Source organism: Bradysia coprophila, unplaced genomic scaffold, assembly GCF_014529535.1.
Source record: "Bradysia coprophila strain Holo2 unplaced genomic scaffold, BU_Bcop_v1 contig_232, whole genome shotgun sequence".
In the NCBI taxonomy this organism is placed as follows: Eukaryota; Metazoa; Arthropoda; class Insecta; order Diptera; family Sciaridae; genus Bradysia; species Bradysia coprophila.
In genome coordinates, this window is record NW_023503493.1 from 1635262 (window position 1) to 1659346 (window position 24085).

The 24085-nt window shown below is 36.7% G+C and overlaps 2 protein-coding genes across 2 annotated transcripts in view; both read left to right on the forward strand.

The window, feature by feature from the left end:
* Positions 1–24085, forward strand: part of LOC119075770 (unconventional myosin-XV) — a 102330-nt gene that overhangs the window by 15382 nt on the left and 62863 nt on the right. The gene's annotated exons all lie outside the window — the stretch shown is intronic.
* LOC119077176 (odorant receptor 10a-like) lies at positions 934–7486 on the forward strand. Its single transcript, XM_037184357.1, has 5 exons — positions 934–1285; positions 1342–1525; positions 1614–1804; positions 3709–3905; positions 7448–7486. Exons 1-5 carry the CDS (start codon positions 934–936, stop codon positions 7484–7486), a joined length of 963 nt encoding a protein of 320 aa, XP_037040252.1.

Here is a 24085-nt window from a genome sequence, read left to right on the forward strand (position 1 = left end):
CTATAAGAACTGTAAAGGGTAATTTATGTTCGAGAAATGTTGAATGAGAATTTTTTTCGCTCAAAAAATGCATTTCCGAAGAAACAACAAAATAACACACGCACACAAATCGGATAGGCATTTTCAATTTGACGAAAATGTATTCACGATAAGTTTCTTCCATCGTACGGTAAAAACGAATTTTGACAGACCGACCGTCATCCACATCCGCAGAAGCAAACGTAACCGCAACCTAAACAAATTTGTTCGTTAAAACCTGAAAGTGAGGTTGTGTTGGCTTCTCTGTGGATGACGATTGACATTTCGAACGGCCTTGGAAGAACCCTATAGCTATAGTATGTTTGAAGAGCGGAATAAAAGCAAGCTTGTTGTTGTAAACATTCCATTGCCAATTTCAATTTTGTTTTGTTTTATTTGACAGCTACACCTCCAGCGGAAACTGACGCTCACAACTCACAAAACTGGTATCTCTTCGTTAAGTTTCACCGGTGAGAATTTTGACATATAAAATATGTCAAAGTTTTCACTTTGGGTAACGAATTTTTAGTTCCTGAACGATTTTCTCTCTATTTTCTCTTGACAGTTGAACTGTAAATTCGTTAAATCAATTCGACAAAAAGTCTCTTTTCTATGAAATACCCTTCGACAAAATGGCCATTTTGAGCGAGAAAGATATAAAGTGCATCAGCCAGTATGGAAACGATTCATTTTTATTGGCGAAAAGGTCACTTCACCTCGATTTCGTCTCGAACCATTTACCATTTCTCGAACGTAAAATGCCCTTTACAGTTTCTGTAGTATAAGTAACTATAACAGGTTTTTGTGTCACATTTGCATGTTTAACGAGTCCACGAGTTTACGGAAATTTTCCTATAAAACCGTCTTCGTCATTCAAATTTCTTTCTATTGTTCGGCGAACAGCGAAACAGTGAAATGGGCTTGCTACCATCTCCCACCGATAAGCCATTAGATGAACAGCAAATTGAAAAAGAATATTTGCGAGTGCCTCGATTTGCGTTACGCTTACTGGGATACTGGCCACACGATAAATTGCTGAGCTTCAGGGTGCTGCCGTTTACTGTACTGAGTCTAACGATTATATCGCTTGGAGTGGCTGTAGAGGTAGCATTTAGTTACACTCATATAAACAGTGCATCTTTGGCATTGGAAGCTCTATGTCCAGCGTTAACAAAGAGTGTTACAATAATCAAATTCGTCATGCTATTGCTTACCAGATCGAAGGTTGCTAACATGTTGAATGATATCAAACAGAAATGGATAAATGGTCAGCTGTTTCTATTAATGAAAAATGATGACCGGCTCATAGAAAAACATTCGTAGATAAGTCACCGGAATCATCATATGAAAATCTGCGAGCATGTAGAGCCTCTATGGTAGCTGCAATGATCTTAATTTGCTTTTCGAATGGAGCCGCCACAGGGTACTTTCTTCGGCCAGTTGTAACGATGGCTTATCAATATTTTACTGGGAAGGAAATTGTTCGAACTCTACCGTTCAAGTCGGAGTAAGTAATATCGGTCATGAAACACAAGCACCTGTCACTTCGTCCATTATACGTCTTCAAAATATTTATCGAGTTGAAATTCTAATAGATATCCGTACGACGAGTATGCAGACCCGATATACACATTAACATACATTGTCATGAGCTCAACCGGTACAATTTGTGCCTTTGGTTTATCCGGAATGGACGGGATTTTTGTATCAATTTGCTTGCAAATATCGGCTCAATTTCGAATACTAAAACGGAATTTTGAGCAAATGACTGCAGATTATACGAACGGTTTGTCATTTTGTTCGGGTTTAGTCTCGGTATTTTGGATCATGCTCGCACGTTAGTAAGCGGGCGTGACGCAAGTCCTCTACTACAAAATTTTCCATTTTTTTTTATGGACTAAGGAGCATATTTACAGCAATTTCCATACGAGTTCAACGAGCTATCACAAGTTACTGTAGGTTAAGATTTGAGCTCAAATTGGCCACGTTAGTTAGTTCCTATGAAAAAGGACGATTTCGTAACTCCTAAACGTTTCTGATGATTTTACTGAAATTTTGTTTATTGCTCAATTTTGGGATGACAGATGATTCCCGTGGCACTTTCTAACTTCCATCGGATTTTTTGATGGATTTGGGTCATTTTCGAAATGAGTGAGGTGTTTCAAGGTTGGTTCCTAAATTTTGGGAAGACAGATGATTCCTCTGGCACTTTCTAACTTCCATCGGATTGGTCGATGGATTTGGGTTATTTTCGACAAGAAAGGAAAGATTGGTTCCGAAATTTTAAGATGAAAGATGATTCCTCTGGCACTTCCTAGCTGCCATCGGATGTTTCGATGGATTTGGGTTATTTTCGACATGAGTGAGGTGTTCCAAGGTTCGTTCCTAAATTTTGGGATGACAGATGATTCATCTGGCACTTCTTAACTTCCATGGGATTTTCCGATGGATTTGGATTATAGTCGACATGAGTGAGGTGTTCCAAGGCTCGTTCCGAAATTTTGGGATGGAAGATGATTCCTCTGGCACTTCCTAGCTTCCATCGGATTTTTCGATGGATTTGGGTTATTTTCGATATGAGTGACATGTTCAAAGGTGGGTTCCTAAATTTTGGGATGATAACTGATTCCTCTGGCACTTCCTAACTTCCATCGGATTTTTCGATGGATTTGTGTTATTTTCGACATGAGTGAGGTGTTCCAAGGTTGGTTCCGATATTTTGGGATGACAGATGATTCCTCTGTCACTTCCTAACTTCCATCGGTTTGGTCGATGGATTTGGGTTATTTTCGACATGAGTGAGGTGTTCCAAGGTTGGTTCCGATATTTTGGGATGACAGATGATTCCTCTGTCACTTCCTAACTTCCATCGGATTGGTCGATGGATTTGGGTTATTTTCGACAAGAGTGAGGTGTTCAAAGGTTGGTTCCGAAATTTTGGAATGACAGATGATTCATCTGGCACTTCTTAACTTCCATTGGATTTTTCGATGGATTTGGGTTATTTTCGACATGAATGAGGTGTTCCAAGGTTGGTTCCGATATTTTGGGATGACAGATGATTCCTCTGTCACTTCCTAACTTCCATCGGATTGGTCGATGGATTTGGGTTATTTTCGACAAGAGTGAGGTGTTCAAAGGTTGGTTCCGAAATTTTGGAATGACAGATGATTCATCTGGCACTTCTTAACTTCCATTGGATTTTTCGATGGATTTGGGTTATTTTCGACATGAGTGAGGTGTTCCAAGGTTCGTTCCTAAATTTTGGGATGACAGATGATTCATCTGGCACTTCTTAACTTCCATTGGATTTTTCGATGGATTTGGGTTATTTTCGACATGAGTGAGGTGTTCCAAGGTTCGTTCCTAAATTTTGGGATGACAGATGATTCATCTGGCACTTCTTAACTTCCATTGGATTTTTCGATGGATTTAGGTTATTTTCGACATGAGTGAGGTGTTCCAAGGTTGGTTCCCCAATTTTCGGATGACAGAAGATTACTCTGGCACTTCCTAACTTCGTCGGATTTTTCGATGGATTGAGCTGTTGTCGACATAATATGCTTACAAACCTAGTGACCCTTACCCCTAAGCTTCCAAAAGAATTGATATCCGCCAAAAAACCCTAAAGGGTGAAAATCTGACGTGTTAGTATTATGATTTTCTCATTTAATTTTTTTTTTAAATCAGTTCAGAATGAGAGAATCTTGCAATATTCGAAAGCGGAAAATCAGGAACTGAACCAGAAATTGAAAGTATTGATTCGTCGGCATCAGGACACTATTCAAATGAACGACGATATGGTCAATTTGTTTTTAGTAAACATCTTTTCCCATTTTGTGTCAGCAGCTTTGGTGCTTTGCTGTGTATCGGTGAATTTACTACTTGTAAGTCATAAGTCGTACAGTGAGTTAGATTCGAACAGAAAGTTTTATTCAAGTTCTTTTCCGCAAGATTTGTTTATTTGTTTTGAGACGTTATTAACCGCTCCGCTTTTTAAGAGCAATTCAACCAATTACAAGTTCAACCCGAACCACGATTTAGATATTTTTCAATTCAAATTTCATATGCCCACTAGCACAGGTTTTCGTATGAATGGCTTTTCCGGCTGGAAGAACGATTTTCCATTTTCCGGAAAAAATTTTTGTTCCACAACTTTTCGTGGCAAACAACATGGAACATTGTCCTATTGTACTCTGATGGTTCGTTGATAAAGCGTAACATGTACCGAAATATCTTTCAAAGCAGAAAGTTTACAATAAATCAGCATGCTACGGAGTATCGTTCCTAGTAATGCATTCACTTCAGGCTATACTCTTCATGGAACATCAGCATAAAGTAGACGAGACCGAGACTTTCGATTGTTTTCTATCTTTCAAGAGTTATCTTCAGAATTTACTAAAATTATGCTTGATAGGGATAAGCGGATGGACTGGTGAAGATTCTTGTTTTGAGTGGATTTGGTATCGATTCTGGCTTTAAACATCGCTCGAGTTCGCGCGGCTGCCAACGTTTTTAACTCGTTCAATAGATTTTTCTTTTTATTTGAATCTGACTCGATCGGTCGTGAAATGTTCATAATGTTTCTAATCCGTTCGTTTGTTTGCGAAACGAATAAAATAGGCCAAAGGTGCAGAAGCTATTGTTTACATTTGCTATGGTATAGCTGCAGTTACTCAGCTACTTATATTTTGTGCTGGTGGAACGATCCTCAATATGGCGGTAAATTTCACGTAGACCTTGTTTTTCGAGCAAAGTGGAAACGCTACGTTTTTTCCAGAGTTTTGATGTTAGTGAAGCAGTTTATGCGTTGGATTGGTACAAACTGGACATTCGTAATCAACGTCTAATTTGTTTGATTATCTTACGAGCCCAGAGTCCGTGTGGAATAGTTGTTCCGTTTTTTGAATCGTCCTTGCAAACATTCACTACGGTAATTTCGAGAAACGCTTACTGTGAAATGTATCCGGAATTAGTTTGAATTTCATTTGCAGATTATGAGAGCTACTGGGTCGTATATCGCTCTGTTTCGAACATTTTTGGAATAGAAAATATTAAAAGGAATTTTCAGCACCTAATCAATAAGAGTCCACTTTTATTCTTTGAAACGATAGATTTGTTGCTATTAGCAGGTGCGGGAAAACGGGACAAGTAGGAAAATATGCAATTTTTCTTGCTTTAGAAATTTAATATTTTGTCTCGTCTAGGCAATACCTTTCATTTGACATTTGCTACCATTGAGTAGCGACAACGTGATTACGCTAGAAAGTTAGGTGGACACGCAAAACAGAGGTAAACAACCTAAAACTCATAATTGTTTGTTATGTTGGGTCTCAAAACAGTGGGTGTGTTTTGCCTGTTTCCCCCTGTTTTCGACGGGAAACAGCCAGATACGTCGACTGTTTTGAGACCCAACATAACAAAAAATTTACCTTTACGTTTTAGGTAAACAACCTCTGTTTTGCGCGGCCACCCAACTTGTGGCGCTACTCAAATGAAATTTATTGACTAGACGAGACAAAATTTCAAATTTTTAAGTAGCTATTGGTCATAAATCAAGAAAAACAGCATATTTTCCCACTTTTCCCGCACCTCCGTAATTAAATCTTTTGCAAATCTAAAAAAGGGACCATCCATAAAGGACGTCCGTACTAGATGGAGGAAGGGGCAAAGTGTGACACTCAATGTTATAGTAGTACAATTGTTGTTACTTTATGGAAACAGTGTGGATGTCTGTGTCTGTGCATAGCAAGTATGTCAAAAATTTCCAAAAGAGTCAGCTGCTCGGAAGACACAACTTCCCGAGAGATACCAGCTTTATCACTTGTTATAATTCGTAGAGATTTAAGAGCCTCCGAGACTAGCGAATCTTCAGCGGTCTCGTTGTTTTAGCACTTTGTTTGCTTACTCATTTGGCCATATTATTCGTGCAAGCGTTTTAAGGCCAGGTTATGGTCGCATATATCGCAAAAATATGGGCGGGCATAACCTGACCTTAATGTAAACTTAATCACAGGATAGATTCACTCTGTTCAAGTTAGCCCTTCAATAAGGATGTATAAAATCCGCCTTGCGTTAGGCATTTCAAATCTAATTGGTGGAGTCTGAAATGAATGTCATTATTTAGGGTATTTGCTGCCCTCTATTAGCTTTGATTTGCACTAGTTTTTGTCTATTGAGATATTTGTAGCCATAGAAATAAATGTAGAATTCAATAAACCATTAAAATGAAAGCAGAATGTATAAGATCCCCTTTTCTTTTCTCTATCCACAATTATTCCAAATCTAAGAGGAACCAATTTCAACAATTGGAAGTTCCGCATGGGAGTTCTCTTAGAGGAAAAAGACTTACTCGAATTCATTGAAACACCGCAGGAGGATCTGGCAGACACCGTGGATGCAGTGGAGGAAGAGAACAAATTGAGGTTGCGGTATCTTTACTTGCGATTTTCAACAAATTTATGCAAAAAAAAACGTTTTTACGGCATATCTTTAAGGTTCTACATTACAGTGTGTTCATGTCATTTTTACACAGTTTTAGATATGTCAGAGTTTTAAATGTACCCAGTCAATTAAGTTCTTCCCAAATTATGAATTTTTGGCGCAAAATTTAAAATTTCTATCGCGAATTCAAATATTGCGCAATTTGGGAAGAACTTAATTGACTGGGTACATTTAAAACTCTGACATATCGACAATCTTTAGAAACTGTGTAAAAATGAAATGAACAAACTGTAAGGAAAGATTTTTTTACAAATCTTTTTTTAGGTTAGGACTTGCGTATCAGTCCGTCAGGGCCTTCTCCGCCTATTCTCTTTCTTGGAAGTTCTCGTAATTCCAAAAACTTCTATAATTTCTTAAGATTGGCTCGCTTGGTATGTGTTTTTAATGTAGATGGCAGCACGGGGTTTCCGTGGGCTTTAAAATTAAGTTCCTCTATGCTGCCCACATTGCAATGTCAAACATATGTCCAAGGTCTTTAATTTGTGCTGGGTGAAGTCCTTTTTCACCAAGCGATCAGCGTGACCTCCCAATTGAAATATCTTGAAATTGTCAATAACGTGTGGCAACGTATAAAAAACAAAAATCAAAACCAACCAGAAACTTGTGGCAACGGACAATACATAAACGAATTCCTTAATCGAATTATTTATTTAACAGCGAAAAAAGGCGTGCCTTGCAGCCAGTAAAAAACGATCTTTTCAAAATTCCTTAAGGGAAAATTTTTCCGGTTTTTTTAAAGGAAATTTTTCTGAATTAAGGTACGTTCGACCATTGTTTCGATCTGTTCAAAAATGCCGTTTCTCATCAGGCCATGGCGACAGTGGTACGTGATACAATGCTCTAGGAACACTATATCAATATGCATACGAACAAGTATAGCGAATCATAATCGAAATGAAGTTCCAATTCATCACTGTCCTTGCAGACTCGTGGCGGTCTGTGGTTGAGCCACCACAAAAGCTAAACAAAGTTTCAAAGTTTTCCAAACTTTTATAAGCCGTACATGTATGTGACGGCGGTGTTTTGATAAAACACCCAAAAATATGGCCTGTGAGAGTCTGCTCTCCACGTCGCATTTTAATCAAATTGATTCTTCGTAACGTAAATTTTAACATCTGATTCCAAGTCAATCAGATAAAAGATTAACCATCAGTCCAGCAGCATTGTGCGCTAGTCATCAACACTTCATTAATTACATATATTTCATTGTGATTCACGTGTAATATGAGTAAGAGTGACAACCTATTTAATTAAGACTAACCAAGTCATTGACATTTCCTTGTACTACGTTGCATACTTGTGATTCAATTGTAATACGAGTAAAAGTGACAATTTAGTGAAAAAAGAAACATTTAAAATAAAAACAATCAATTATCTGTATAGAATAAAGAAATGATTCATATTAACTGCGCAATAAATAGTGTTCATATGCAACATAGTTTAGTGTCAATAACATTGTGAATCATAAATAATTAAATTAAAATGTTTGGCTCATCGCCAAAAAATGAACCCAGTGTTAAAATTAAGCAATCAGAATATGATCTGCTAATACAAAACAATAATTTAGCTCAAAAACTTTGTGCTGAAAATGACGAGCTAAAGAAAAAGATAGCTGAGCTAGAAAATTCACTACAAAAAGCTATAACGGATCATTTAAAATCTGGAGATGACGGAAAACAAATCGTCTATACCACAGATGAAAGTGATTTGGAAAAAGAAATTGATCCATTTAAAACTCAATCAGTTAAAAGAAGACGCAAAAACAACAACCAAAAAAATTCATCCACCAAAGAAAAATCACCGAAATTAACGGAATCAAACCAGAAAAATCCGCCATTGCCGCCACCTTTTAATGTAAGCAATGTAACCGATTTTAACAAATTCAGCAAAAAAATTTTGGAAATGGCTACAACAGCACAGTTCAAATCAGTCGCCAGCAATGACGTAAAAGTCACTCTGCAAAACGAAGAAGACTACAGGAAAGTCAAAAAATTCATTGAGAATCAAAGTTCCGAAGAAAGTGAATTCAAAGGTATTGAATATTATACATACCAGTTAAAAAGTGAAAAAAGCTTTCGTGCAGTCATTAGAGGATTACATCCATCGTGTGATGTAAAAGAAATAACAGATGATTTAATTGAGTTAGGCCACGAGCCTACTAAAATCACAAACATAGTTAAAAAAACCAAAGGCAAAGACGGAACTACAGAGGAAAAAAAATTTCCTCTATTCCTAATTGAATTGAAACAAAAAGAAAACAATAAAGAGATTTTTGCTGTTAAAAACATTCTACACTGTAAGATAACAGTAGAACCTCCCAAACAAATAAAATCCATCCCTCAGTGCATAAACTGCCAGCAACTAGGACATACAAAAAATTTTTGTACGAGAAATCCAGTTTGCGTCAAATGTGCCGGAAAACATGCTACAAGCGCCTGTACGAAGAGACCAAACGTAACTCCGAAATGTGCCCTTTGCCAAAATGAAGGACACACAGCAAATTATAAAGGTTGCCCAACATATCAGAAAAAAATCAAAAATCAAAACCAAACCAAGTCGGTAGTAAACCGGCTCAGTGAAAAAAACTTAGAAGTTACAACAAAATACAAGGAAGTCAAAAAAGGACTAACTTTCGCGCAAGTCACAAAAAATTTGGAAAATAAAGAAAATAAAATATCAAACAAAATTGAAAACTCTGAAACGAACGAGCCGTCAAACGCAGATATACTGTCATTGCTCACACAACTAAAAACCAATATTGACCTAAGTATTGGACTTTTGTCAAACCGATTGGCAAAGTTGGAAAACAAACCGACTGCCCAAAAAACTAAAGTCAACAAAAACAAAAAATGATAAGCAAGTTCCTGCGCATCATGAACTGGAACGCAAATGGGCTCAACGCTAGGGCTCAAGAGTTGGAAATTTTCCTACGAATAAACAACATAGATATTGCTTTTATATCTGAAACACATTTCACCGAAAAAAGTCACATAACAATTAAAGGTTTTGAAGTCCACTGGACAAATCATCCGAACGAAAGAGCCAGGGGAGGCTCAGCGATAATCATTAAAAAAAATATAAAATATCATACACAAAACAGCATACAGAAAGAGTTTATACAAGCGACTGTAATTACAATTCAGTTCAACAATCAAGATGTAAATATAGCTGCCGCATATTGCCCACCAAAATCTACTCCAATATATTCAGAATGGATGGAAATCTTCGGAATATTGGGCCAAAGGTTCATCATTGGAGGTGACTTCAACACGAAACACACAGCATGGGGAGCGAGGCTGATAACTCCGGTTAAAGGCAACGGTCTTCTAAACGCAATCAAAAAAGAAAACTGTAGTTACCACTCCGGCCGTAAGCCAACGTACTGGCCTACAGACCAGAAAAAGGTACCAGATCTATTGGATTTCTTCATTTCAAGAGGAATATCACACAACAACATGGAAGTAGTAAACATGGTGGACCTGACATCAGATCATACACCAGTGATTCTTAATCTCAATGCTACAGTCATACTAAAAAAGAAAAAAGAAAATCTAACTAACAAATGCACCGACTGGGAACTCTTCAGAAATTTAGTTGAAGAGTCAATCAACCTCAACGCTAGCCTGAAATCAAAACAGGAGCTTGATCTACAAACGGAAAATTTTATCAATCTTCTGCAAATTGCGGCAAGAACAGCAACTCCGGAACCAAAAGAAAAACTTATTCACGAAATCAATTATCCAGCCGAAATAAGAGAGCTTATCAAGGAAAGGAGAAAAGCGAGAAGACTTTGGCATAGGAGCAGAAACCAAAGTGACAAAAGAATCTTCAACAATATTAGTAACAGAGTTAATAAAGTTACAAAGCAGTATAGACAAGAAAGTTTTGAAAACTACCTAAGCAATTTAAGTTCGAGTAAAGATAGAGACTACTCTCTATGGAAAGCGACGAGACGATTCAAACGCCCATGCGTCCAAATCCCTCCCATAAAAGACTCCAGAGGTATTTGGTTACGAAAGGATACTGAAAAAACGGAATTCTTTGCAAAACATCTTGCAGAAGTCTTTCAACCTCACAATGACATACAATCAAATGTAGACACAACACCAACCTACCGACCTGACAAAAAGTTCAAAAAATTCACTCCATATGAAATTGCAACAGAAATAGATAAACTAAACAAGAAAAAGGCTCCAGGTATAGATGAATTAGCACCAGGAGTATTGAAAGAACTGCCAGCACATGCGGTGTACATGATTACATATCTGTTCAATGCATGCCTTAAATTCAAATATGTACCAAAAAGCTTCAAAATTGCGCAAGTAATTATGCTAAGAAAACCAGATAAACCGCCAGAAAAAGTAACCTCGTACAGGCCGATCTCACTGCTACCCACAATCTCAAAAATATTCGAGAAGTTGCTGATAAAACGACTAAAACCTTTGGTGAAAATCCCCGATTTTCAATTCGGTTTTAGAAACAACCATTCAACAATTGAACAAATTCATAGACTCACTACTAAAATTGAGAGTGCATTCGAAAAAAAGGAGTACTGCCCGGCAGCATTCCTGGATGTATCACAGGCATTTGATAAAGTGTGGCACGAAGGACTCACATATAAAATGAGTACACTCTTTCCAGGCAACTACTGTCAACTGCTTGAATCATACCTATCGGAGAGAACGTTCAGAGTAAAAGACGAAGAAACCTATTCAAACTTCTATCCAATACTAGCAGGAGTACCACAAGGAAGTGTATTGGCACCTTTCTTATACACTATATATACTGCTGACATACCTGTAACCACAAACTCTTTCATTGGAACCTTCGCAGACGACACAGCGATCATGGCAACAGATACATCGCAGTCGGAGGCAGTTAAACATTTACAAAATGCTTTGGATAAAATAAATCAGTGGACCATCGATTGGAAAATAAAACTCAATGAGTCAAAATCTAATCACGTCACTTTCGCATTGCGTCACATAAACAGCAATCTCCGCATTTACCTCAATGGGATTCCCATTCCGCAGGCAGAGTCAGCTAAATATCTAGGATTAAACCTGGACAGCAAACTAAACTGGAAACATCATGTGAAGCAAAAAGCTGAGCAAATCAAACACAAAACGAGACAAATGTACTGGTTAGTCGGATACAACTCTAAACTTAACCTGTATTGTAAAAGATTGATTTACAAATCAATTTTCGCACCTATCTGGATGTACGGCTCTACTCTTTGGGGCTGTGCTAAAAAATCAAACACAGATATCATCCAAACAAGTCAAAACAACTTTCTTCGCATGATCACCAACGCATATCGTTACGTGACAAACAAAGAAATTCACAAAGATTTAAAAATACAATGGGTTGCCGATGTAATTCGGGAAAACGCCATCAAACACGAAAAAAGACTGCTTCACCACACCAACGTAGAAGCCATCTTATTACTAGATACAACAAATGAAATAAGGAGGCTGAAACGTGTTAAACCCCACGAACTGACATGAAGGATGAAAACAGCACACCGCATAGGGACTCGACCATTGGGTCGTAAAACCCACACAAGTCTTACTTTCTTCTAATTACGCAAGTAAAAGGAAGATAGTACAACTCAACCCTAGTAATAAATTAACAAATAGTTAAGATTGTACTATTCATACCAATAAAGGTGTTTTTGAAAAAAAAAAAAAAAAAATTGTGCGCTGACTCAACCAACTAACATTTCCTATTTCAACTTTTTTTTGTTTAATCAACTGGTTCGAATTCTTGTCTTGTTCATAGACGACCATTTTTTCCATATTGAGAAACATAAAGTAAGACAAACATTTTATAGGTTTTCAATATTACATTGATAGCCATTCCGTATATAAAATCAGCCGAACCATAGTACATACCTTCACAGAGAGACACACAACGAAAAGATGTCATTTACTGTTTTAAATGGTTGTAAGCTTCGGTGTGTGGTGTATGCTGCTAAGGTGTATTTTCTCTTCAGAATCGTGATGATAGGTAGGTAGGTATTGTAGGTATAGCGTCGCTACACATCGATAGCAAAATTATTTTTGAAAATTAAGGAGCAGTCGACATGTATCCATTCACGAACCAACCATACTTGAATGTTTAGTAATATGTTGAGTGCTGGTAAAATGAGCAACACCAAAATGTTTGGAGTTCGTTCGTATAAGAAATGAATGAAAGCTCAATGAATCACTTTTAATTGAAATATTAAATAAAATAAATGAGCGGTCGTTGCACTCAGTCTATTAATAAAAGAAATTTTTTAATAATTTTCGATGTTCGGCGAATTCATGTGAATTCACAAGAAACCAATCCGAAAAACAAATTTTTAATAGCACACGCCAATCGAAGGGGATTACTTCAATATTTAAACCATAAAAACGAAAGTTTTGCCTCACTGAGTACACCTATTAAAAAGCACCAGACTAGACGCTTGGAACTGAACAATTTTTATTTTTAAATTGAATGAGATCGCGTGGCAGCACTGATCACTCAAATAATCACTGCATTTAAACTGCTAACTTGTTTCCTTAGTTGTTAGGATTTACGCTTAATTCAATTAGCAATGAATCATCAGATCGGAAGAAGAGTTAGAGCGCATTCGCTAATCCAATTATCGATCGAAATCGGATGCTCCTAACAAACGAAGTACCTAGATTTGAGTTATTCACTTAGGTGGGCACTATAATCCGCTATTGTTTTTGTTCTCTTCCAACATTCTTCTTCAATTGAAGGCTATTCAGCGCCAACGTTCTCCAATCGCCCACTCTTAGTTCCTTTAGATTCGACTTAACAACATCTTTCAAACACGAAGCTTTCAACCCATACGTTACAACAGGTCGTATCAGCGATCTGTACAGTTCACACTTAAGGTTACGGTTGAGTGTTTTTGACCGAAAGAGTTTTTGAAGACTGTAGGAACTGCAGTTACCAAGCGTTACCGTTCTTCGTATTTCCTCTTCGATGCTATTATCACTATTGACCAAGGTAAATAAAGCTGTCAACAGTCTGGAAGTGTTTTTCATTCATCTCTAGCGTATGACTCGTTGGTCTGCTATTAGACAATGAATTCGTCATGTACTTGGTCTCTTTCTCACTGACTGTGAGACCGAACTCAACACCCTTTAATGTTCGTGAACTTCGCTTTAACAAAGTCAACTTTCCGTCCAATTAAGTCTAGAGGTCGTCAGCATAGCCTGGCTACTGTTTCAACTTTATGAATATCATGCCGCTGGTTTTCATGTTGCTCTCTCTCTCTCTCTCTCTCTCTCTCTCTTATCACCTTCTCTTGTCTAACGTCCTTTCAAGACATCAAAAATTGCAGAGAGATTGTTCCGAGTTCTGTCCCTTGCTATACACGTTCTACGCAATAGGTTGATGGACCTACTCTAATCAAAAGATTAAAGAGGACCTTACCTTTCTACCTGTTGCTCAACGCAGATATTTCTTGTAATTCCAGTGCATTACAGGTGTACAACATCGGGTCTAATTAGAAACATACATAGTATGTTATTATCGGGTCTACTACTTCTTTTGATCGAACAAGTTTCGATAGATTGACGGAAAATCTTTTACTTCATTTGTTTTGACATACGATAACAGATCACATTCTAGCCATATGTCCCAGATTGTCGACGTTATCAATTTAACAGTTAGTAGGGCTCCCTAGTTGAACAAAATACATTTTTTTGGTGCATTTTGGTATAAAAGCGTGAATTTTTTCTTACCATGGATAAATGCATAACCGCTGGAAAAGCGGAAAATTCTCGAAATTTCTTTGCACTAAAAAAAACTTTGAACCTTCAGCTTACGTTTAAGCCCAATATCACCTGTGTAGCTTCGATTTCCGCTACACAGAAATTCATCGAAGTTACCTCTGCATCGAATGCTTCAACTGGATGTAGATGGCGCTAAAGGTCACTTTTTCAAAGTCTCCTAATCGTTTTGGAATCCTCAAATGCATATTTATCAATGGTAAAAAATCACGCTTTTATACCAAAATGCACCAAAATTCCAGGCAAAATTCAGCTAGTGAGCCCTATACTATACACTCTATGGTCGTCTTACATAAGTTTTGAGTACGTCATGTGTAAGTCATTTAAATCCGGAGATGGAATTAAAGTCTCCCGTTGTCAGACAAAATTTACTCAATCTCTGAGTGGAGTGCGAATCATTTTTCTTGCTATTTTACAACGTGAAACGCAAAACCAAACAAATTCAAATATCCGCACTGCAATATAATAAGTGTACTAAGCAAAGTGACGGTTGGTCGTCGACACTATTATCATCATCATAAAATATGCAGTTATTTTGTAATTATTAGCTGCTCGTTCCATAATATCTTTTACCATCGAATATGTGGTTGGTTGGTTGGATTCGGTATACAGACTGTTCGTTCGTTTTTTGTTGTTGTTATTACACTATCATCTGAGAGAAGGTATTTAGATGGATACAATGCAATTTATTACGAAACAATGCGACCTTATGTGAAGAAATTATCTGTAATTCATACACGGTGGATAGAATTAGCAAAAATATACCGTTGGATTCATCATCAGTTCTTCTTCGTTAGACTGTTTTGTTTGCAGAGAATACACAAACTGTGTAATGCCATCCGTGCATTAAATAAACTCAACACTAGTACGACGTCTTCAAGTCTCTTGGCATGTGTTCTGTTGACTTGGATTTTGTTTACGAGGAGGATACTGATCGGTGAGTTTTCCGTTCAAATTTGTCGTATTGATGTGATGGACTCATATTTAACCGTTTATAAGCGCCATCAATCTGTTACGTCTTTTGTTGAAAGTATCGCGTCATGTTTGATGCCAAATCTAGTACTTCTTCCGTTTTACTACACTTCATGGTAGTTAAAAGAATCCCTGGCCAGAGCTGGCCACTTATTTTTGTTATCGTTGTCGATAACAGATCACTAGCCATTTAGATGTCCTGTTATTTCACCTTCCATTGTTAAAGCATCGAAATGTCTGAATGAATTGTCTACGCGAAAATTGCAGATAAATGTAAAGATCGTTGAACGTGTGTCATGATCTCTCATTACTTATATACATTACTACTAAGCAACTGCGAATATGAATGTAGCTTCAATGTGCTCATCGTGAATTTCCAGTTACATAGACATTAAAAGGTGAAGATGTAATGGATTTCGTGTGATGAAATCGAATTGAGTGTTTAGGCATTCGATGTAGAAAGGTTTGTGAGAAAAATCTTATTCTTTTTTTTCTCATTCCATAATTTGTTTCCGATTGTTTTCAGTTAAAATGCTGGATGATATATTGCCGGTAGTGGCGTCGGTGCCATTTTTCTTTGACTCAAGTTAAATGCTTAATTTCGGACTAATTTAAAATTTCATTTTAATTGAATGAATGTGAGAATAGTCAGTGAAGTGATACATTGTTTAAAAAGAAGGTCCAGACCTTAGCTATTCAATTTGCTTAAATTCGGACGGTTTATCAAATGAAATCAGAAAATGTTTGGAAAGGAAGTTAGTTTATTAGAACTGGCATAACGGATATGAACATCAATCCAACAGTGATGTACCAGGTATGGTCGGTTCTTCAAAATCGGTCGATTTATCTTGAACTCATTGTTTATGTCAAAATAATATGAAAATGGGAGCGTTTCAGTTCGTTTTCAATCAAATTGAAAATGCTTGTCTGTAATTCAGAGAAATCATCAAAAAACGAATATTTTTACGCCTAAATGTAGGCTACAAATTTGCAAAAAATGTCCATTGCTCTTAATGACAACTTTCACTAAGAAGATAGTTGTGACTGCTGGGATCAGTAGTAGGTCTATTCCATCTGTCAAAATGACATTTTAAACGTCAAACAAAAATAAATTTGCGAAATGGTCACCAAATCGTAGATTTTTATTTGGCTCTATTACAATAATAGAAGTGCAGAAAATTAACGGTTCTTGTGACTAATTTCAATATCATTTGACGTTTAAAACGTCACTTTGACAGTTGGTATAGAAACTTTTGGTAAGAACAGCTCTTGACGATCAAAATCTGTCGTAAGGCTTTACAACAAACATTTTCCCGCCTAAGTGTAGGCCACAAATTTGCAAAGGGTCCATTGCACTTAAGACGAATCGACACAACGCCAAATTGTAGCATAGATTTGAGCCAAAAACTGATATATTTTCGATGATAACTTACCATTCGCATTTTTTCTGGTTAGCCTATCATTTTGTGTCGGCTTTCAGTAAGAATCCTAAATGTTTGTGGTGAGAAAGCTCAGAACTTTTGCCAATTTTCGTGAACTATTGCGTTTTCTCGTAGTAAGTTACCACCAAAAAACATTTATGATTCTTACCGAAAGCCAACACATGTCAACACAAAACTATGTTCCCACTTTTCACAGAAAGGACATGGATACGAAGCTATCATCGAAGATATATTATTTTTACGCACAAAAGGCTACAATTTAGCACTGGGTCGATTGGTCTTAACACGGGCAATAATTTTCTTTGTTTCTTTTTTCCTATAACGATTAGCAATGTGTCTTTGTAACGCATTAAGTATGACCAATCAGGCCGTGCATTCATCTGCGGTACTTTCACAATTCAATTAATGTAATTCAATTATCGAATTGTTATTCAACTAACAACAAATGCGAGCTAACCTTAGTGATGGATGATGAGACCGCGTTTTCATTTTACAATCGATTTGCATTCAGTGGAGCGTAATAGTTGTTAGAAACGAAACAGAACTGAGTGCAGTCGAGAGAGGCTTACCATTAGTAACATTTTACGAACGGCAGGTGTACCGCAGCAGAAAGATTGAATCTGCTACTTCTTTTGTTTTAAGCATGACGTGATGTTCCTAGACTAAATCTGGTACTTCTTTACATTTACTGTACGCTTTTATGTATTAAAGAAACGTAGCTGTTGATCGTCTTCATTATAATTGTCATTGTTGTCAATGACAGATAAAATCAGCTGATTATGACAGGTTGAGCTGTTTTAATAAAATGGAGTGTTATCATTGGACACCGTTTATGACAACCCTCTAATTTTGTCGTTAACATTCTTAAAGTAGGTCTCAGTTCCGAATAATCAATCGAATGTAGAAAATGGTCAAGACTTAAGATCGTAATGCCACACCAAGCAATCAATACAATTTACATAAATTAACAAAATCGATTATCTACACCTGATAGCAGAGCCATATGCCTGCTAATGTCCATAAAAATGTTTTTTTTTACTCCCTACTGCTTTCATATCTCTCTCTCAAAACACAACATTCAAATGCTTAACACCTTGCGAATATCTAACGTACATTGCTCCCGGGGCGTGAACAGCAAAAATATCTTTTTCAAAATAAAAAAATCAAAATTGAAACAAGTGTGTGTGTATGCGTTGCGTTGTATACGTGTATATAAATCGCCACAGCAGCGATTAGTCGAGGTTGTCATGCGTGCATTGAAGAACCGGCCAATTGGGTAAACTAATCAAAACAATTGTGCTCAATTATCGCATTCCTAATGAATTCGCTACGGTAAAAGGTCGATATCGTCGGCGACATTTCTACCGGCGAGAGTATAGGAAGTGAATTTGTGGCTGAGAGTGTAGCTCAGTTAGTTATTTTTGTCGTTTTGTTTCCAATTCGAATGATCAGTAAAAATAAAAGAAAGTTTTGTTGGAAAAAAATGTAGGGCCAGTTGTGTTGAGAGGTGATACATGACTGTTCGTCGTCAGCTGGTGAGTTTGTGTTATTATTAGAGCTTAAGTTGTCACAAGAGCAACATATTGCTCGTGCGGTGAAAATGAAATTCTGGGAGTCCTTAACCTGTTACAGGTGGTAAACATATGACCAGTATTGTTATCGGGTCTATTACTTCCATCGATCAAAGTATTTTTAATCGATTGATTTCAAATCTTGTACTTCAATTTTTTTTAACATGCATTTTAGTATGTAAAGGACCAGAGTTTGTCATTATTTTTGTCGTCGGTATCGATAAAAGATGAATAGACGTATGTGACAGGTTAATGCTAGGAGTTATATTACTGATAATTTTGTCAAGGGTCTACGCAGAGCCCACGATAAAATGTCTGCTAATTTAACATTTGTTGAATTAATTTATCTGTGCCATAGGTAGCGCAACCACAAACAGTGCTGTTGCAAAATGTAATTACATATTTCTTAACACTTAAATCGACCCGAGTACACTTTTATTAGACTGAGCTAGCGGAATTTTAACGAAAATATTTCCATTTAAATAACAAATTGAAAAAATATTCGAAGGACAGAAATGCAGGTTTCTCTACCAACAAACAAGTTATGGTCTCTGGTATGCAAAATATTTTACTTTATCAAATTAATAGACACAAAATTACGGTTGATAAATGCATAATAACATGCGCTAAAGATCGTATATGCAAATCGGTCCGTTCGAATCGGAACCGATTAACTTACTTGAACCGAAGTAACGTATTCATATGGTTAATATACACGTCGTTTTTTAGGCATTGCATTTCTTTCGTGAAGACAGGTGGCATGATTTGTTGATGTGAATAAGAACGAACAAGCTATGCAATGGTACATGCCTTCATGTTTGAAATTTGTAGGATTTTTGACGTTTGAAAAATGAGTGTTAGTGCTTGGAGCAGTGCTATGTTGTCATAGCAAAAAGCAACCGACTGAACAAGACAATTTAAATGATCTCAGTCGTACTGCTATGTGTCGAACATCATGTCCGGAGCGATAGCGGAGGACTTGACGCAGTCTAACTTCCAAAAAAAGAACGAAGAATTTTTTTTGAGACGCGGCAACTATATATAGGCGAGAATTTAAGTTTCTACCCTTTGGTTTATATCACCACAAACCATATTCTCGCTCAAAATACGAGCAAAACGAGCTATCACTCGACTATGTAGCTTTAAAATTGCCGGAGATACATCGTTTTGAAATTGGTCACTTTTCATACTAAACTGCACCAAATTAACGTTTCCCAAACAATCAAAATCTTTCAACTTACTCTGTATGTTTCTATCTAATCTATCTATCTATCTATCGACGGACGATCTCGGAAACTAGTCAGCCAATCTCCATGAAATTTTGCAGGAACCTCAGGGTGGGCATAAAAATGAAATTGTGATACGCCATTACCCCAGGAAAAACCAGAATTTTGTTTTATTGGCCTCGAAGTGGTTTCTGAGTGTGGTTTTCGAGGGTCGGGAATGCGTTTTCGGCTGTAGCTTAGCTGTATTGAAACCTACAGAGGCGTGCGACCCATCAAATGAAAGGTATTCGTAACACGATTCGAACAAAAAAATAATTAAAAAAATCGTCAGATTCGTTTGAGCTAGAGTGATTAGAGTGACCAAATTTTGAGCTACTCGAGCTTAGGATGAAAGGACTAATATTTTTGCGATTATGAGAGATAGAGAGTTACTTTCTTCGACAAAGTCTCAGACTTTTACGAGTAGAACATAGGGGCATATGTGAAAAATGTCGAAAGTTAGAAATGGGTGGGTCAATTGGGGCTTTGGAGATATTTCTTGAATTGTGGCAGATAGAGAATTACTTTCTTCGTCAAATTTTCGAATTTCGTCAAATTTTCGATTTTCGTCAAATTTTCGATTTTCGTCAAATTTTCAAATTTCGTTAAATTTTCAAATTTCGCCAAATTTCCGAATTTCCGTTATAAACTGTTATAAAAAGCAGTGTTCTAAAACTTCTAAAACGACTGATATCCCAACAAAAATCTCTTCGAGAAAAGTGTGACGCAGTCTTTGAAGTACAATTTCTAAAATGAATGATATTGCTAGAGTTGACGCTTTCAGCTTCGTTACTCAAAAATTAAATTTTACACCCAATTTTAGTTCAAACAAGCTGGCTTAGTTTTTCTCATCATTTTAGAAATTGTACTTCAAAGACTGCGTCACACTTTTCTCGAAGAGATTTTTGTTGGGATCTTAATTATGCCAAACAAACAAATAAACAAACAAACTACGGAATGCCCATATTGCCTCTGAAAACTGAAAAACAATTTTGTTTTCTACTTACCAATCGTGTAAAAATTTCACTTTTGTTATTATCTCGACAACGATAACAACGACAACGTTGTCCGATACAGCATACAGAAAAAATGTTGAAAACAAGTGAAGTTCAAGATTTTGATATAAATCTCTTAAAAATACTTTGATGAATTGAAGTGATAGATGTGATACTAAAACTGTTGATATGCTTTCTGTCTCCGAAACTGTGAGACTGTGAGACTGACTGCCTGGACCACCGGCCTAACGTGACTTTGCTTGCATACACGCCTCAAAGTATGCAAATACTGCGTGTGGAAATCTATGCGCATTACTCATAATTTCGCCTAAATGTAGAGTAGACACTGTGCACACTAATTCATGGTATTCACGCCGCTGAAAATCCAAAATTGAAAGTGTCAAGGGGCTCACTGACGACAGCGTTGAAACATTACCTTTCACGATGTTCTCAATAAGGAAGCGTTGAAATTTATTTTCGAATTCATTCCCGAGGATTTGAATACAATGTGTTTTTAAAGCTGTCGAGCATTGGAACTCCCAAAAATCAGAGCTCTCGGATGTGGTGTCAGATGTAGTTAATCGAAATAGTATTCTAAACACAACATGAGCGAAGTAAAAATTTATTATTTCTGCATTTCCAATGACTTCGAGCCATTAGCAATGCGCTCGTCTTGCTTCATTTATGGACTCGCAAATGCAGTGACAATTTCCATTACTAAGACACTGTCCAATACAGATCCTGCCTGGAAATATTATATTATTGCACAAATGGGTGCAGTGTATTTCTTCACAATCATCTGAAAGTCGGTGGTCTAAAATCGTTACGATTAAAACTAATGTCGATGTAGGATGTTTCGAGTTGAATCAACGCACTTCAAGCATGAGTGGTATTCTGAATAGTACTCTATCTTTCAGCAGTCCACTATGATCACGTTTGCTTGAAGTGCGCTGGTTGAACTAAAGAAAACTTACCGACAAATGCCAGCACACAACTAGTGATCAGTAGTAAATAGACGAGTGATTTTATCATTTCAACGATTTTCACGATTGACTGGTGGCAATTGGCGACAAAATTCACAGTTTTATTCTTTCAATATTACCTGCAACAATGGGGCATCGGAATTCGAACAAGTTATTTTTTATCGACGCTTGTTTTGCGGTATGCCTCTAAAATGTACCGATTTTGTTATAAACTTAAACTTAAACCGACATTGAATCAAAAGTCTTTTGTTCTTTTATAAGTAATGGCTTATTTGCCCTCGGGAGTTTGGCCTGCGCGAAGATTGTGAAAATGTTTTTTTTTATTCTAACTTTCGACGGTCGGCTTAGTTGTAACATCCAGTTTTCGTGTGAAATTTGTTGATCCGAGGCGAAATCGTGGTCAACTTCAACTGGTCAACAATCACACAAAAACGTTATTTATCCCGAGTTTCGTAACGTATTTTGCATGCTCTTGTTTTACCTAGGGACAAACGTGGCGTATTACGTGTTTCTTGCTGGAAATTCCTGGGATCATTAAGTTTAAACTTCCACTAGGTTGCTTCTTAAATTTTGAGATGACAGATGATTCCTCTGGAACTTCCTAACTTCGATCGGATTTTTCGATGGATTTGGGTTATTTTCGATATAAATAAGGTGTTCCAAGGTTGATTCTTAAATTTTGGGATGACAGATGATTCCTCTGGCACTTCCTAACTTCCATCAGATTTTTCGATGGATTTGGGTTATCTCGACATTCTGCTCAAACACTTTGAACGAATTCGCTGTTTAAATATGCATGATGATGACAGTCCAGGCTTTCGTGCATATTTGTTGTCATACTTGAAGAATGCAGCAACACGTTTATGTTGATTTGCATCGATCACGTATAATTTACATTACCAACGTATGTTGATCTCGATGTCGTTGCATTGTATGATATGAAGTTTATCTAAGGCTGAGGTATATTTCTTAGATGGAAGACTCGTTCAAGACTTCCTGCTGAAATCTGGAAGATTCTAGTATAACAGAAGAATTAGAAAGAGTTGGAGATTGGAAACAAAGGGTTTTTGAACCGGGTTTCTTCAATCTAATCTAATCTAATCTACGCCGTTTAGCTCTCCATTTACTTCGAGATTTACTTGAATGTTTGTATGTTGAATGAAAACTCGAAATCTTTTCTTTTGTTCAATTGTCACGTAAACGGAGAGCGAAACGGCGTAAGTGCGCGAAGGTCTTAAAAGCTAAAGAATTTCTAAAAATAGACAGAAACTGCTCCGTGCTCAATAATTTCAACAAAAAACAATTTACTTCCATCGAAATGTGACTGCAATTCAAATTTAGTTTTAGCTAGCCAATTTCTGCGTTGAATAACAAAACATCCAAGTACCTACCAAGATTGGCTGTCGAGTTATTCATGTGACTTTATCCACCCAATTTACATATACACAACACCGACACAAATGCACAGCGAAATGAGAAAAATAAACAGAAGAACCGAAAAGTGTAAATAAGGAAAATTGAGGTTCCGGTTGTTTCGGTCATTGATGTCTTTTTCGATTTAAATCTATATAAATACACATTTCACGGAGTACTTAATATGTACCGGTGTGTGTGCGTATATGTTCCTAAATAATGAATAACGTTTTAAATTAAATTAAAAATGCTTAACCTGTGCTATGCGTTGGTTGATTAGCATCTTCATATTAGGTGTATATACAAACTGAAATTCAACGTTTTTTTTATTTCTTCTTTCGACTTAAACTTATGTGTGACATTGAAAATCTTTTCTTTTTTAACTTTATGTGTGCTGTGTTATGTGTAAGGTATTTTTGGTTGGAATGTTCGTGTTTTTTCTCTGTCCGACTAATTTATTGTACATAACAGTTTATGGGTTAGTAAGTCAAAATTGGCTAAATGTAAGAATGTGAATTTGACTGAAATTTTTAATGGCATTTTCGAATATTTATGTTAATTATTTCGCTGCTGGTTGTCAACTGCGGTTTGTTGTGGAATTTGTTCATGGAGCTAGTAGATGAGATTCAAAATTTTTATCATGTTCTTGTCACATTTTCTATGAATAATTTCTGATTATAATTTGAATAGTTAAAAAAAAAAGTTAAATGCAGAAATGCGACGTGTCACATTAGCGAATTATAAGAAAAATGACGTTTTTTTCTTTTAATTTATCAATAAGCTTGTCAGGAGCTGATGGTCCCATTTACTACATTGAAGATAAGGAACTTATGCTTCCCTTTTCAACATTGGACATAAGGCACTTATTTTTTGTTTTACATCATGGAACATAAAGAGCTTATGCACCACATGGAACATAAGGATCTTATGCACCACATGGAACATGAGGAGCTTATGCACCACATGGAACATAATGAGCTTATGCACCACATGCAACATAAGGAGCTTATGCACCACATGGAACATAAAGAGCTTAAGAACCACATGGAACATAAGGAGCTTTTTTTAAAAACAAAATACAGTTTATACATAGTAATGCAAGAATACAAAGATCTGCTTTCATACATCA